This window comes from Arachis ipaensis, chromosome B05 (genome assembly GCF_000816755.2).
Source record: "Arachis ipaensis cultivar K30076 chromosome B05, Araip1.1, whole genome shotgun sequence".
Classification (NCBI taxonomy): domain Eukaryota; kingdom Viridiplantae; phylum Streptophyta; class Magnoliopsida; order Fabales; family Fabaceae; genus Arachis; species Arachis ipaensis.
The window spans coordinates 120576153-120590502 of NC_029789.2; the positions used below are offsets into that span (position 1 = coordinate 120576153).

At 34.3% G+C, this 14350-nt stretch overlaps 3 protein-coding genes across 3 annotated transcripts in view; 1 reads left to right on the plus strand and 2 right to left on the minus strand.

Moving 5' to 3' along the window:
* Nucleotides 1-1108, plus strand: part of LOC110272092 (G-type lectin S-receptor-like serine/threonine-protein kinase SD1-1) — a 1226-nt gene extending 118 nt beyond the window's left edge. Inside the window, exons 2-4 of the mRNA XM_021123909.1 lie at nucleotides 82-326; nucleotides 422-572; nucleotides 923-1108. Of these exons, the coding sequence (XP_020979568.1) occupies nucleotides 82-326; nucleotides 422-572; nucleotides 923-1108 (582 nt within the window). The remainder of the gene's footprint in view (nucleotides 1-81; nucleotides 327-421; nucleotides 573-922) is intronic.
* LOC110272291 lies at nucleotides 2745-3333 on the minus strand. Its single transcript, XM_021124356.1, has 2 exons — nucleotides 3141-3333; nucleotides 2745-2965 (listed from the first exon to the last, which is right to left on the minus strand). Exons 1-2 carry the CDS (start codon nucleotides 3328-3330, stop codon nucleotides 2826-2828), a joined length of 330 nt encoding a protein of 109 aa, XP_020980015.1. The 5' UTR covers nucleotides 3331-3333; the 3' UTR covers nucleotides 2745-2825.
* LOC110272093 (protein FAR1-RELATED SEQUENCE 5-like) lies at nucleotides 6250-7326 on the minus strand. The gene has a single exon (XM_021123910.1). The coding sequence runs from the start codon at nucleotides 7324-7326 to the stop codon at nucleotides 6250-6252; it is 1077 nt and encodes a 358-aa protein (XP_020979569.1).

Below are 14350 nucleotides of genomic sequence, written 5' to 3' on the forward strand. Positions count from 1 at the left end.
AACCATACTCTTCTTTTCATTTAAGAATGATTATGCAACTCTTAAAGCCTCATTAGAATATTAGTCCAACTCATTTTCTTTAAAATAGATTGTGAGAAGGGAAAGCTACTAGATTGGCCAAAGCGTTTTCGTATCATCAATGGGATTGCCAAAGGTCTTCTTTATCTTCATCAAGATTCAAGAAATAGAATAGTTCATAGAGATCTCAAGGCTAGGAATGTTTTGTTAGATGATGAATTGGATCCTAAAATCTCGGACTTTGGAACAGCAAGAAGCTTTGTAGGAAATGAAAGCGAAGCAAATACAAGACATATTGTTGGAACTTAGTAAGTGGCTAAGTAAGCATTTATATGACATGTTGATAGGAATGAATAAGATCGTTTTTTCTTGATTTGAAATTGTATGTTGATGTTTTGTGTAGCGGCTATCTATCACCAGAGTACATAGTTGGTGGGCTGTACTCAACAAAATCTGATGTCTATAGCTTTGGTGTACTAATATTAGAAATATTTAGTGGGAAGCGAAATAAAGGATTCATCGATATTGACCATTACTTTAATCTTCTTGCCGATGTAAGAATTAATTTTTCATTTGTCCCTAATATTTATTTACATTTCTAATCACGTAGCAACAAGTGCTTAGAAATAGTTGATGCATCGATCAGAGACTCAATTAATTTGCCAGAAGTCATAAGAACAATTCATGTCGGTTTACTATGTGTGCAACAAAATCCAGAAGATCGACCAAGCATGTTATATGTGCTTATGATGCTGAGTAGTGAATGGGAACTACCTCAGCCAAAGAAGCCAGGGTTCTTTATTGAGAGAGATGTGATTGGTGACCATTCTACATTAAGCAACAATGAACTCACGGTTACTCAGGTCCATGCGCGTTAGAATTTGATTAAAAATTTATTCTGAAGGATCTCAACATTAAGCTCAAGGATGATATTGATAATTGGCCAATTCAACTTACAATAAATGACATTTCTCATAACAGTAGCAAAATACTTCAAATGGAATTTGGTACTACTGTGAAGTGCTTGAATAGGAGTACTTGTAACTATGATTCAGGGATGGTGTTGAGCGTTGATATTTTTTGGTTATGAGTCATGCCTATTTATACTCTATGAATGGGGTTGAAGTTGAAAAGAAGTGCACACAAAAATATGAAAAATACCCAAAAATAAATTCAGAGGAAGGAACAAAGTAAAAGAAGGAAGCGTAAGAAAAATATCCCTTTGGTGGATCCTGAATCTAAATAGAAATGAAACTATATAATAGACAAGAAAGTGCACTCAATGAGGTATAGGTATATGCATAGGTATAATTATAAGAACATGTATAATTATAAGTAAGAACATGTTGTAATGATATATACATTTAGAGTGAACGTTTTTCTTTTGCCTTAAAGTATGTTAAACTCTAAAATAAACTATCTAGCATCTAACAATGTCAAAAATTTCATTAGCTGAATTTACTGCACAATTCCTTGATGAAAAGCCAAACTGATGTGGATAAAAAGCAGGTCCCTTGGCCTTGGTAATGGTTTCTCACCATTCAGCATTAGAACTATGGCTGACATGTCTGGCCTATTCTCTGGTCTCTCTTGTACACATAAAAGCCCTATGTGAATGCATCTTAGCACTTCAGATTCTGCTACAGCAACTGAGTCAGTTAATGATTCATCTATAAGCTCCAATGGCCTCTCTTCACACCACAGCCTCCATGCCTAGAGCACATGAAAATTGAACTTTTGAATTGTGAGATCACTTTAGAATCTGCAAACAAAAATACAGTGAGATTAAGTTGAATAATCTTTAGGCTTACATGCCCAAGAAGGTCAAGATCATTATCATAAAAAAAATCCCTATCTTTTTTTAGCAAAAGCTTCTACTAGCCTCAGTCTGAAGGAGCATGTTAGAGATATTAGTCAAGTTAGAGAAAGTTAGTTAGAGGTTATGATAGTTGTCACTATACTGTTAAGAAGTAGCTATACATTTGTTTAGTTTGTTAGACACTAATCCTTGTATAAATACACACTCACCAACTTGTATCTAGTAGTTTTCATTCTCATAAAAAACAGCATTCCTTCACTCTCTTTGTTCTCTCTCTTCAATTCCTTTCACTCTCTGATACCTTCAAAAATAAACAGGATATTTGACCTACAATTCCTTTCACTCTCTGATACATCAGCAATTTTTTTTTACTCTTGTTGCAAATCCATGGCTATAATAAGTATTGCAAACTTCTGCCTTCTTCTATGTACTCTTCAACTACCAAATATTAGTAATCTCAGTGTTAAGGAAGCTCCTAAAATAGAAGCCTTAGAACAAATAGAAAAAGCCTGAACTAGTATATCTCCTATAAATAGCAAGCTGGTTTTATTCCGTTATTCAATATATCATCTAGGAATTTTTACACAGATTTTGTTCTTCTAATGTCTCATTTTGTCCTTAGTTGTTTTGCTTTATTAATTATCATCATAAATCATAAGTATATATTAATTTTTGCATTTAGTTCTTACAGATGTCCAAAGAGAGAATAAATTATTCTTTATAAATATATTCTGAATTTTCTTGAGTATATATCTCCACTAATCTTACAATCTATATAATCATTCACAACCTAAAGAATAAGTTTCCTCTAATTTTCAAATTTTCAGGCACAAGTATTTTACTGAGCTGTAAAATTAAGAGAACATGTGATTTAAACCTATCATCTTAGTTCTTACCATAAAAAATTATTGTCCTTGGAAGACCCTGAAAATTTTGGATCATCTTTGCCGTCCCGTTCCACACTGGTACTTGAGTCCAAACTACCTTCCTACAGAGATTCCTTAACTCCTTGACTATCTGAAAAGTCTGCAACTGCATCTAAAAATACCTCATCTTCTGATCTATTTATTTTATCTCCAATTTCACTATCATCCTTCTCCTTGTTGCCTATATTCAAGACCTCTGGACCTGACATAACCTAATAAATAGAATATCAGCACAAACATAAAACAACCTAGCCATTTTAGAACATAGCACTAATATCAAAGACCATTTATACATAAAAAATCATATATTCTCACCAAATCAACACATTACATTAGACACTGCATATTTACACTCTGAAAAAAGAAAAAAAAATCACTTGGGGATTTTTTTATCATCATTAGAACCATGTCCATCATCTGAGCCGTTTGAGCGAGATTATTCCTCGGAGGAACACAGCTTGTAACCTTCAATGGTTCCACAGATCTTCTTGTGAGCACGCCTGTGCTTGGCACTTGGATGTGGATTCGGGAAAGGCCATCGACATTTGTGACAGAGATGAACTCCATGACTCTCATGCCCTATAGATACCAAGAAAAAAGAACAGCTTAAAAATATCCCAACTAACAGTTTAACAAATTTAATCTTTCAAATGACCTCAGATATAATTTTCATAACCAAACAACCCAAAATCTCAAAAAGACGGGCACTTTTCATAAGGGGGAATAGAGTTTTCATATAAAAAGCATTAGTAACTAGAGTTTTCCTATAAAAAGCATTGATGATGAGAATAATAATAACAACAACAACAATAACAATAATGATAATTACAACAGTTTCTGCTCAAGATATCAAGATCATATTAACTAACCTTTTGGATCATTGATAGCCTTAGATCCAGCACAGCACAGTGAAAGAACTTGAAGCCTCAAGGATAACTTCAGAATAGATGGACTCTCATGATTATAAAAGAGTAGGGTCATCCCCACAAGAGAAATATGCTTTCAAGAAAGACGATGCCACTGAACTAAAAGAGTATAAAAGAGTATAAAAGAACTAAATTTCAATCACCAAAAGAGTATAAATTCATACATAGTCAAATAGAGACTACCAACACAAACGTAAACAAAATATAATGTCGTATGTCACTAGACGGTTCATATGCCCACAAGAAAATAATAAAAACAAAAATAATAAAAAATATCCTATGTTGTAAATCTAATCCTGTGAAACCAGTCCTAATTTTTATAAATTGATAGCACAAGCACTTGAAAGGAAGATATAATCAACAATTTTAACATGCCTAAATTAAAAATATAATATATAGATTATAACTCTATGGCTTTTTGTTGTTGATGACATCATTCAAAAGTCCAGCCCATGTATTGCTATCACTGGGTCCACTAGAATACCATGAGACATGAGAAAACTGAGGATATGATGTAATTCCGGCAGTAGAAGGATATTGGTTGAAGTACGCCATGCCATTTGGAACAGGATGAAAAGGAATAGGGAGGACTCCACCATAAGGTTGATAAGGAAGGACCACTGGATAATGATTCATAGGATATTATGGCAATCCTGGTATCTTGGTTGTGGCTGCATCTGGAACTTCGGTCACTTCTATTCCTGATGTGTTGGTCTTATCTTTTAATATCTCTTGAGTTAGAGTAATTTCTTCGGTCTAAATATAAATCATAAATTTTAAATAATTACGATACAAAATTTAAAAAATAAATAAATAAAGAAACTAGTCAGACAAGCTAGAGTCGAGTAAGAATTTTCTCAAAGTGTTGGCCTCACTCACCCTTGAACTCTCAGTTACACTTATGGTATTGGATTAATATAATTTAAATTCAAATTAAGACTTTAATTTTCCTTCTTGAATTATCTAATATAAATTATTAGATATGCGAAATGTTACCTTCTGTCGACTTTTTTTGCCATTTGCTCTAATCTTCGGTGTCTCTGTCAATTTAGATACAGACTTCTTGCTTCCACAACCCTTGAATTTTTTGTAATAGAATAATAAGAAATAATATAAGCACTATGAGAATAATATGTTGAAAATTTGAATTGAAATGACAATAAACTTGATAGATGGTATAACATGGACAAGTACTTACTTTAAAATTATTGTTATTGTGCACGAGTGTGTTTTCTACTGATTTTGTGTTCTGAGAGAGAGTCTGTTTATTGGCATCACATTCTTCAACCTGCTAAAAAAAATTTTAAAAATTGCTCAAAATATAGCATTATTTAATAGTTCTGCGAAAGACACTAAAATAATAGGTAAGCATAAAGTAACTAATTAAGCAAGGCATTATATTAATACCATTGGTTCATCTTCAGCATTTGAGTATTCGGCGGGAGAGTCCTCCTTGGCGAGTAATGGACATGTCCTAACGAAATGCCTGCTTGACTTACAATGCGAACATCTTCGCCTCTTTTAGCCTTTTGGAACCTTTCTTGGAGCCCCTTTTGACTTCACAACAGCTGGATCACCTATTAGCGCTGACGTGGGGAAAGCCTCGCTTGTGCATCACCTTTATTTTGCACCTTCGAAATTAGCTTAAGTAACTCACCTGAGTCTTCCCTATAGTTGGCTGAATTTTTGGAAGAAATATCACAAAGCTTCCAACAAATAGATGCCATTGCACCGCATCTAAGTGTGGGCACTATATTATCAGCGGTGTCTTGCTCACCAATTGAGCATATAAAATCACTTTTTGCATTTCTTGTCCATCTTTTCAGGATAAGAGATGTAGAGACGCATTTTGCATTGCGATGCTTCAAGACCCCAAAGATGTGGGAACACGGTAATCCACGAGTCTCAAATAGCCTGCACTCATACGCAAACAGGTCCTTGTCTTTATTGTAAGATACTTTAAATTCCCATTGCTGATTAAAATACTCACTCGTGTTGTACTCAACAATGTCTCCACTGTTTAGGCATTCAGTCACATTTAAGGCACCTGCTGCTTCTATCTCATCTTTCACAAGTTCAAAAATATTTCTAATATAAAGTTCAGCAGCTTGTTTCTCAAAACTTTCAAAGCACGTAGTCAAAACAAAAAACTTATAAAAGGTTTCAAAGTCAGCAGTAAGATGGTTGTTTCGGTAATGCCTTAGTAATTCACTAAATTTATGCATGAATTCAAGGAGACTGGTTTTACTGTCAACATAGTTCTTCAATAATGAATGAATTCTCTCACACTGTGATGTAGTTCTTATGTGGCCAAAGAAGTGCTCCCTCAAATATGCGGTAGCCCACTTCATTCTATCATTATAAATGCCCTGGACCCATTCATTCTCGGCAAGTCCGTATTTGGATATGATTTCGTTCCATCTCTATTCAAATATTTGTACGGTAAACTGTCCATACAATACATTAAAATTGTCCCAAAAATGCTTGTTTTTTATATTCTGTACCGCATTACGATGGAGATGCAATACACAAAGGTTGTGTGGTATACCAGAAAATACTTCTAAGATAGCCTTCTCATAGCACGGTCTCCGTCTGTCACAACGCCTCTGGGTAGTTTTCCTGACATGATTTCTGAAAATTCCTTCAGTGCCCACTTGAAAGTTTCGGACCTTTCATCTGAGAGCAGAGTGCATCCAAAGATAATTGTCTGGCTATGGTGGTTGGTCCCTGAAAATATAACTAAGGGCTTGTTGTATACATTTTTCTTGTAAGTGGTGTCAAAAGCCAGTACATCGCCAAAACATTCGTAATCAACAACGCTTTTTCCATTAGTCCACACCAAATTATCCAACCTACAATCCTTTAAGGTGAACTTTCCTAGAAATAATGGGTCATTGTCTGCTTTAGAAAATAGATAGGCCAACGCAGCAAATGCATCACCGTCTTTCACTTTGCCACGCCTAGTCTTACTAATGTGGTTATGTAAGTCTTTGCTGGTAAAACCCACTTTATCATATCCACCTTTTTGGGAAACCATGTAACCCATTATGTGGCAAGTTTTAACACCACATGCTCGCAAGCTGTCTGCTTGTGTTTTATCGGCCTCATCAAGCCTACGATTCGCGGCAATAAGATGTCTGTACTTAGGTAGATACAGTGGATGATTGTGTTCACTCTCAAAGACACTGACTTTCCACTTACCCGTTCTATAGTGACAAATGAACCGAATCCTCGCCCTGCAGTTGACACGAGTAATTGCCCTATGCTCCCTTTGCCGATTGTCCATTTTAAGGTGCTTCCAATTTCTTTCTCCTGCTTTATTACAAACCAACTTTCTTGTATTAATGTTGCCATTAGCATCCACTGCATTCAAGTCTTTCCGGGACGCAAATCCATAGCACTTGGCATATTTGACATAAAATTCACAAACTTGAGATTCTGTATCAAATACCAGTCCCCATATGTCTTCGATGGTCAAATCAGTTATCAACTTTTCACAACCATCAGTATTAATTATATCTGCCTCTGCTTCATCTACAGTTACATCCACCATATCATCACTTTCATTAGAACTGTACTTATACTCAACACTTAAAACCTCAGATTGATCACCTTCCTTTATACGACTCTTTGCCATCATTCTCCATGACTGAACTTAAAATTTTAACATGTTAGGTACTAACTAAATTCTAGGAGAATGGAATAGGCAAAATGAACTAAATTTTTTTTTTTATTAAAATTATTGGTCAATCAAATTCTATGAAACCTAAGAGCTATTAGTGCATAAGAATGTTAAAACAGTTTTTAAAACTTAAAAAAATTATAATAAACATGTTTATAACGAAGAATAATTTATTTTCTTAAATTCTTTAAAATTTTATAAAATATTTTAAAATAAAATAATTTATAAATAAAAAATTCATAATAAACATAAATATAATAAATAAACTCTTTTATTTTTTAACTTTAAAATTTTACATATGTATCATAAAAAATTATTTTATCCTAAACATCATTAAAAATACTAAATTACCTAACTCAAATTTTAGAGACTAATAGTTCAAATTTTAGAGACTAATAATTTAAATATGTACTCCTGATTCCAGATGCAAAATCAAAAACAGACAAGGGGATCAAAATCAATAAACTGGGGAGAAAACTAATCAAAATACATTATTTATATATAAAGAAAGCAAGGAGATCAACAATCTTCAAGTAGGCAAAGAGCAATAATGCTGAAGCAAAGTAGAAATTTTCAAATCAAAGCATCAATATTGAAAGCATTTGCACTTATGTAGTTATGTTAGCATATGATAGATATCAAAAGGCAGCTTCATCCACAAGGATCCACTAAAACCCAGATCAAATCACATTAAAAGGAAGTATTTTTAGGCAACCCAAATGAAAAGATAAGACCCACAAAAGGAACACAGGTAGAAGTAAGAACCTTGCTGGGTACAAAGAATGATGGGAGAGTAACTTGTGATTACACTAATACATAAAGGAACAGAACTATATCAGTTCCATAAGAGTATGTTTTTGGTATACTTTTAATTCATCAGCGTGAGGTCCATGAAGATTATAACAAGACAACCATATAATACAATCCTACATTTAATGGGTAGTTCCTATCAAACAATGACTTGTTCTTATTATAATACATACCTCAAATTTCAACCCCTTGTTTTACGTTCTGTATCAACTTCAATAGTGAGAATAAGAAGAATTAAGAAGTGAGGTGGTCTTATTCTTTGCTTGTTGGTTTGGATATCTCAAAAAGTTCTCAGCTTTTAACATGTGGAAGTCTAAGCTCAACTTCTAGGTGTTTTCTCAAATTTCTTAGTCATCCCTTGCATTTTCTCAACAGGTTCAATTCAATTTCCTTCTGAATTTCTTAACATCATTCAATTGTTACGAATACGGCTTTGGGCAAAGATGAGACAAAGGTAGAATTCTAAAAATAAGGCAATATTTCTTGTGAAATTGACTGTATTTGTTGTTGTTAATTACTTAGTTATCTTATATAATAGTATTATGCAGGAGAAGATGGCAGAAACCGAGTTTTTATCACTAGTGGTGAAGTCTCTAACAAGAGATGCAGAAGAGAGGAAGGAAGCAGTGGGACTGCTGCTAGAACTCTTTGATCTTCCTGCAGTTCGAGGGCAAATTGGAAGAATTCAAGGGTGCATTGTAATGTTAGAATGATCTTCCTGCTTGAGGTTTCCTTTATTGAGTTCTCTCTAATCATTCTTTCATTCATTATTAATTTTGGTGAAGCAATTTTGAGCTTGCAATATGATAATATCTTAGGTTGTATTGATAATTGAGGATAACATTTGTACAGTAGAGTGTATAAACCACTCAAGTTATTTATTTTGAAAATAAAAGTATCATCTTTTTCTCTTCTTATTCTTGTTTATGGCAACTTTTTCTAGCTTTTGTTGAACTTCAACTCTACAAATTGTACAAATTAAGTTTTCCAGAGAGAGAAGACAAGAATTCAACCATTCTCACAATGGCACCATTGAAGGATATCCTTAAATATGTTGGTTGGTTTATAGGTTTAGTAGTTGTATAGTTGTATTGTTTCTAGGGAATATAATAAAGCAACCAATTTTCTAGATCAGCAACATAATAGCTATGTCACAAAATTTGATACCTTCTATTTACCAATATGCAACAATACAAAGGCTATGGGATCAAAGGCATACAGATCACTACGACTTAGTGAGGAATATGAAAGAATATATTCACACATCAACAAACAAAATTACTAGGATCAACAAACAAAATTTTGATACCCAATTTAAAAAAGAAACTAAAAAATTAATTCCTAAAGTGGGTCACAAGATTTACATCCTTAATCATCACAGGACCAACCTCAGAGAGAAGGTCCAAGCATGGTGGTAGAATCTCTTTGGAAGCATGGATTGAGCCATACTAAACCAATAGGAGCAGTTTTAACATGGCAGGAGCAATTTTACCATGGCAAGTTTTTATCTTCCACTCAATGACTAATTTATTAAATCAACCACAGCAAAACACAATATAACAATCAAAAGGTAGAGAACAACACCAAAACAATAATTTCTCAAATTAACAAGTTAATAAGATCAATTAAAACTGAAAATCAAAATAACAAGAACAATTAACATTTTAAACTACAGCAAACTAACAACAAAATAAGAACTAGAAAACATACTAACCATGAAAATAACAATAAAAAAACAATAACTGAATAAGTAATACAAGAAAGAATAGGAAGAAGAAAAAAAAATCACCCTAGGATGGAGCAGTTCTGAAATTCAAACAGTACAAGGAAAGGGAGGAGCTTTAAATCGCGACAGAGATCACTGAATGGAGGCAGACAATGGCGGAACGGTGGCTAAAAGGCCGCGAAACAGAGGCTGAACAGAGGCTCGAACACGCGGCGTAGAGAATTGAACAGAGGGCTAAGCAGCTCGAACAAGAGTTGACCAAAAAGGGCAGAACAAGGGTTGTCCAAAAAACAGACGCAGAAGCGGGTGATACATATTCAATGTGTATATCCTGCAGTAAACCATTATACAACTAATGCGTATTAGAAACGGGTGATACATATTCAACTATTAATTGTTTTCTTATTAGTGTAAACTCTAAGAGTTCAAACTACAGGTCCCTCTATAGGTGAGCCATAAATACTTTGAAACTTGAAAGCAAAAGCTTTAGAATAAATTTAATTTTGGTGTGTTGCTCTTACTCTTCTGCAAACCTTTTTCTAGTTTGTTACCTTAGACATCTACCCTAAATTCTGCAATTCACCCTAAAATTCAAAGTGCAACTCAATAACCCCTCTTGTATATTCAATATTTACTCTTCTCTTTGTTCCAATTTTACAAAAACTTCCAACAATTTTGAGATTTCACTTAAGAAAAAAGAGACTGAGAGACAATAGAATATGTATGTGACAGTGTGACACTGTTGGTTGGGAAGTTTTGGTGAATGCAAAGTTATAGCGACAAACACTGCACAACAAACTGTGAAGAAAATTTATACCTAGGGTTAGTGGAAGACAGGGAAGAATGCAGAGCTGGCGGCGACAGGGACAGTGGCTGGCAACAGGCAAGACAATGACTGAAGGGGTGGAAGGGTCGAACAGAGCTGGTGGTGGCGGGAAGACACTGCGCGACGGCAAGTGGAGCTGGCGGTGGCTACGATTTCGACGGCTGACCGTGACGGAGAGTTGCTGCCCGAACAGAGTTGGCTGACGTTCGCTCCACAGAAGTTACAATGGCGGCGGTGGCTGGATGGAAGTGGCGCCGGAAGCTCGCGGTGGAGACTGGAGACATGAAAACTGAGAGCAAGAAGTTAGAGTGGAGGGCTGGAGGCTCGAGAGGAGACGGCCATAGGAGTGAATGGGTGGGTGACTAATTGGGTAGGGTTCCTTTCAGCATGCAAACGCAAAACATAGCGTTTTGGGAAAAATTTAGAAAACTGACCGGGTCACGGTTCGGTTCGACCGACCGGTTCCCGGCCGGTTTGACGGTTCAATTTTGGTTCTTGAATTTGGCGATTTTGCCTTCTGTCCGAACCGTATTTGCTAATGGTTCCCGGTTTGATCGGTTCGAACCGGTTTTTAGAACATTGGTTTTGATATATGACCGATTCATTTTTTATACCGTTTCACAGTTCGACTGACCGGTTCGAACCAATTTTTAGAATCTTGGTCCGAACCGCTTTTTCCCTCGGTTCATGATTTGACCGGTTCGACCAGTCAGTTCAAACCGTTCTTAGAACTTTGTGTTTTTCCCTTATTCCAAAAATTCGGCCAGGTGACGGTTCGGTTCGACCGACCAGTTCTTAGCCGGTTCGACAGTTCAATTGCGGTTTTTGAAATTTGGGGTTTTAACATTTGTACGATTTGTTTTTTGTAGCGGTTCATGGTTCAATCGATTCAACGGCCGGTCTGAACCGATTTTCAGAAGATAGATTATAACCATTCTTTCATGTTGTTTTTATTTTAAAATACTTAATATATTTTAGTATCAAATTTTCAATTAAGCTTACAACACAGAAGTGGTTCAAGGAATCTAAATGCTAGAGTGAAAATTAAGCTTTACCTAAATTCAACTAAAATCGAACGAAAGACAGAAACATTAATTTTCAACAAGAGTCCATAAAAAATATAGTGCATAATAATTTTTTAAGTAAAAGAGATGAAACTAACAAGTCTTAGTAGTTAATATAAACTAAACATGACTACATGATAATTATGATTATTTAATTTTTGTTTGACACCTTTTGTTTATACTTATTGTAATTCCTGGTAGCAGATTCAATGACATTACGCAGCATCAAGTTGTGAGGCCTTAGAATCAAATCCAACGCAAGTTGCATCCTTGTACCATCATTATCCTGAAAAATATAAATAGTTTAGGTTACCAACAAAACCATAGACATTAGCAATTGAAGTACTTTTTTTTAGCTAAAGAAAATTACATTTATTGTATAACTATACGTCTTTCTGTAGTTTTTTATCTAGGTTGCCACCCATACCCCACAATCATTACTGTGTTAAATAAGACGCGGCGAGCTTATGCAGATAAAAATTTGAAAGAGAAAAACACAAATACAGATATTCCTTACGAGCCAGGAGCTTGTTCTCCTGTTTCTAGCATATCCACAAATGCAAAATCAAGTATCCTTGGCCTGAACGAAGTGTTGTATTCATAGAACGAGTCATACTTGAGTATATCTTCCAGATATTTTGCCTATTTATATAGGAAAAAAATTAAATAAAGGACGATATTTGAAACCTAAAAAAAATGTCATAAAAGTGAAAATGGAGAAAGTTAATTTACCAGCTTTACTATACTCGATCTCTTTTGTTATTTATCTGTAGCAATCGGTAGGGAGTCTAGCAGAATTGTTTGATGATTGCACAAAAAAAAACAACTAGATACCAATGTGTGTTGTTCTCGTTGACAGGTAAAAAAATCTAGTACCAACTTTCACGTATTAGAATATTACTAGATACAATTTTTTTTAAAAAAATAAAAGGTATAGATCAGTTCATAAAGATAAATGCCATTAAATAATAAAAAAAAATTAAAAATACAATAAATCATATATCTTTTTTAGACCTTCATCAACTTTTTCCATAAATTTTTTTTGATAATATTTCAACAGAACTTCAATTTTGGTATCACATTGCAGTATGCATTGCTGAATTTAATAGTTAGGGGCTAAGTCAGTGACACCAATTAAGTAATAAGATAAAATAAATAAAAACGGTAACAAGCCTGAAAAAGACATTGCGTACCGAAAACACAGCTGGCAAATACCAGTGTGTTTGACATCCTATTTCTTTCTCTTGCATGGTTAGCATAGTAGCCACCAAATCCAACACCTATGTGGTAAATAATAAATATATTAGGAATTAAAGTATGCTAGAGATAGCAGTTTAATTATGCACTTACATCCCCATGTACCCACTCCTTGGGAATTAATGACTTGAAATTGTCACGAGTTCCGCTAAATTTGTTTGTTGTCGCCAATACTTCATCACTACAAATACGAATCACATTAATATTGAACTATTTTTTAAATTTTTAATAGATAGATAATGAGATATTTAACCTTCTTTTATTTGGTGCAAGCACATAGGTTGCCATTTTAATATCTAAGTCATCCAAATCCATGTATGCAGGAGGCTTAAATAAAATCGGGATCCACTGCAAAAAAAAAGGTGAGATCACTAAGTTATGTAACCATAGAGGATTCATGCGAATGCTTGTGATATGAGAACTTACAGATGGCCATTCAATTCTCCGTTTATTGTGCTCGATCTTTTTCTGGTTTAGGGTAGGCATGCTAATAGAATATCCACTTGGTGTACTCTTTTTTAAGAGTGCCTTTTGCTCCTCAGTTAGAGATTTGTGTGAGGTCTCTGGTGGAGTTTTTTTATTTTTTAAAAAGTTGTCTTTAATGGAGGCAGCCTTCACACCAACCTTATTTTCAGACAAATGTGAATTCCAGACAATTCTTCTCTTGGCCGTAGATATCTTCTTATCGCGTACACTTATCTGTTTTGATGCCTTTTTATTTGTACCAGAGTCAGACTGATGATGTTGTGTAGACTTTAACAGTTTAAGAATTTCATCTGTATCTCTTGGATTAGTAGATTGAAAAGGATATAAGAGAGTAGGAGGCTAAAAATTTGTGACAGTTGGACCTACAATAAATGATGGTGGGAATATATTGTATAGTGATGGATGCATGGTTGTCAGATATTGGTTAGAATATACTGCAGCAGTATAAAAATCGGGGTACATAGAATACAAAAATTGGGGTATGTGAGGTATATGGTTCAAGTACGAATAATCTAAGAGTTGGTTATCAATAGCATTAATGCTAACATTTCTTGTGTCTCTCTTGTTCTCGCTACGTTGAGGGGATCCAGATGATTCTCGCTTACCCATATCAAACACTCAAGCATATATGTAACACAATTAGAATTATAATGTGAATATAATTTGCTAATGATATGTTGAGGAGTGTTTTTATATATAGAATAAAATTTTGTTTGTTTATTATTTATTATCGAAAAATATCTTTTTAAAAGATTTTATTGTTTTATATATATATATATATATATATATATATCATATAATATAATTATA

What these genes read in the sequence shown, in the direction of transcription:
- LOC110272291 (XM_021124356.1), bottom strand. Translation starts at nt 3,330, where the DNA reads ATGGAGTTCATCTCTGTCACAAATGTCGATGGCCTTTCCCGAATCCAC. An exon ending in GATGATAAAAAAATCCCCAA is followed by an intron (nt 2,966 to 3,140) that starts GTGATTTTTTTT and finishes AGGTTATGTCAG; the next exon opens with GTCCAGAGGTCTTGAATATA.
- LOC110272093 (XM_021123910.1), bottom strand. Translation starts at nt 7,326, where the DNA reads ATGGCAAAGAGTCGTATAAAGGAAGGTGATCAATCTGAGGTTTTAAGT.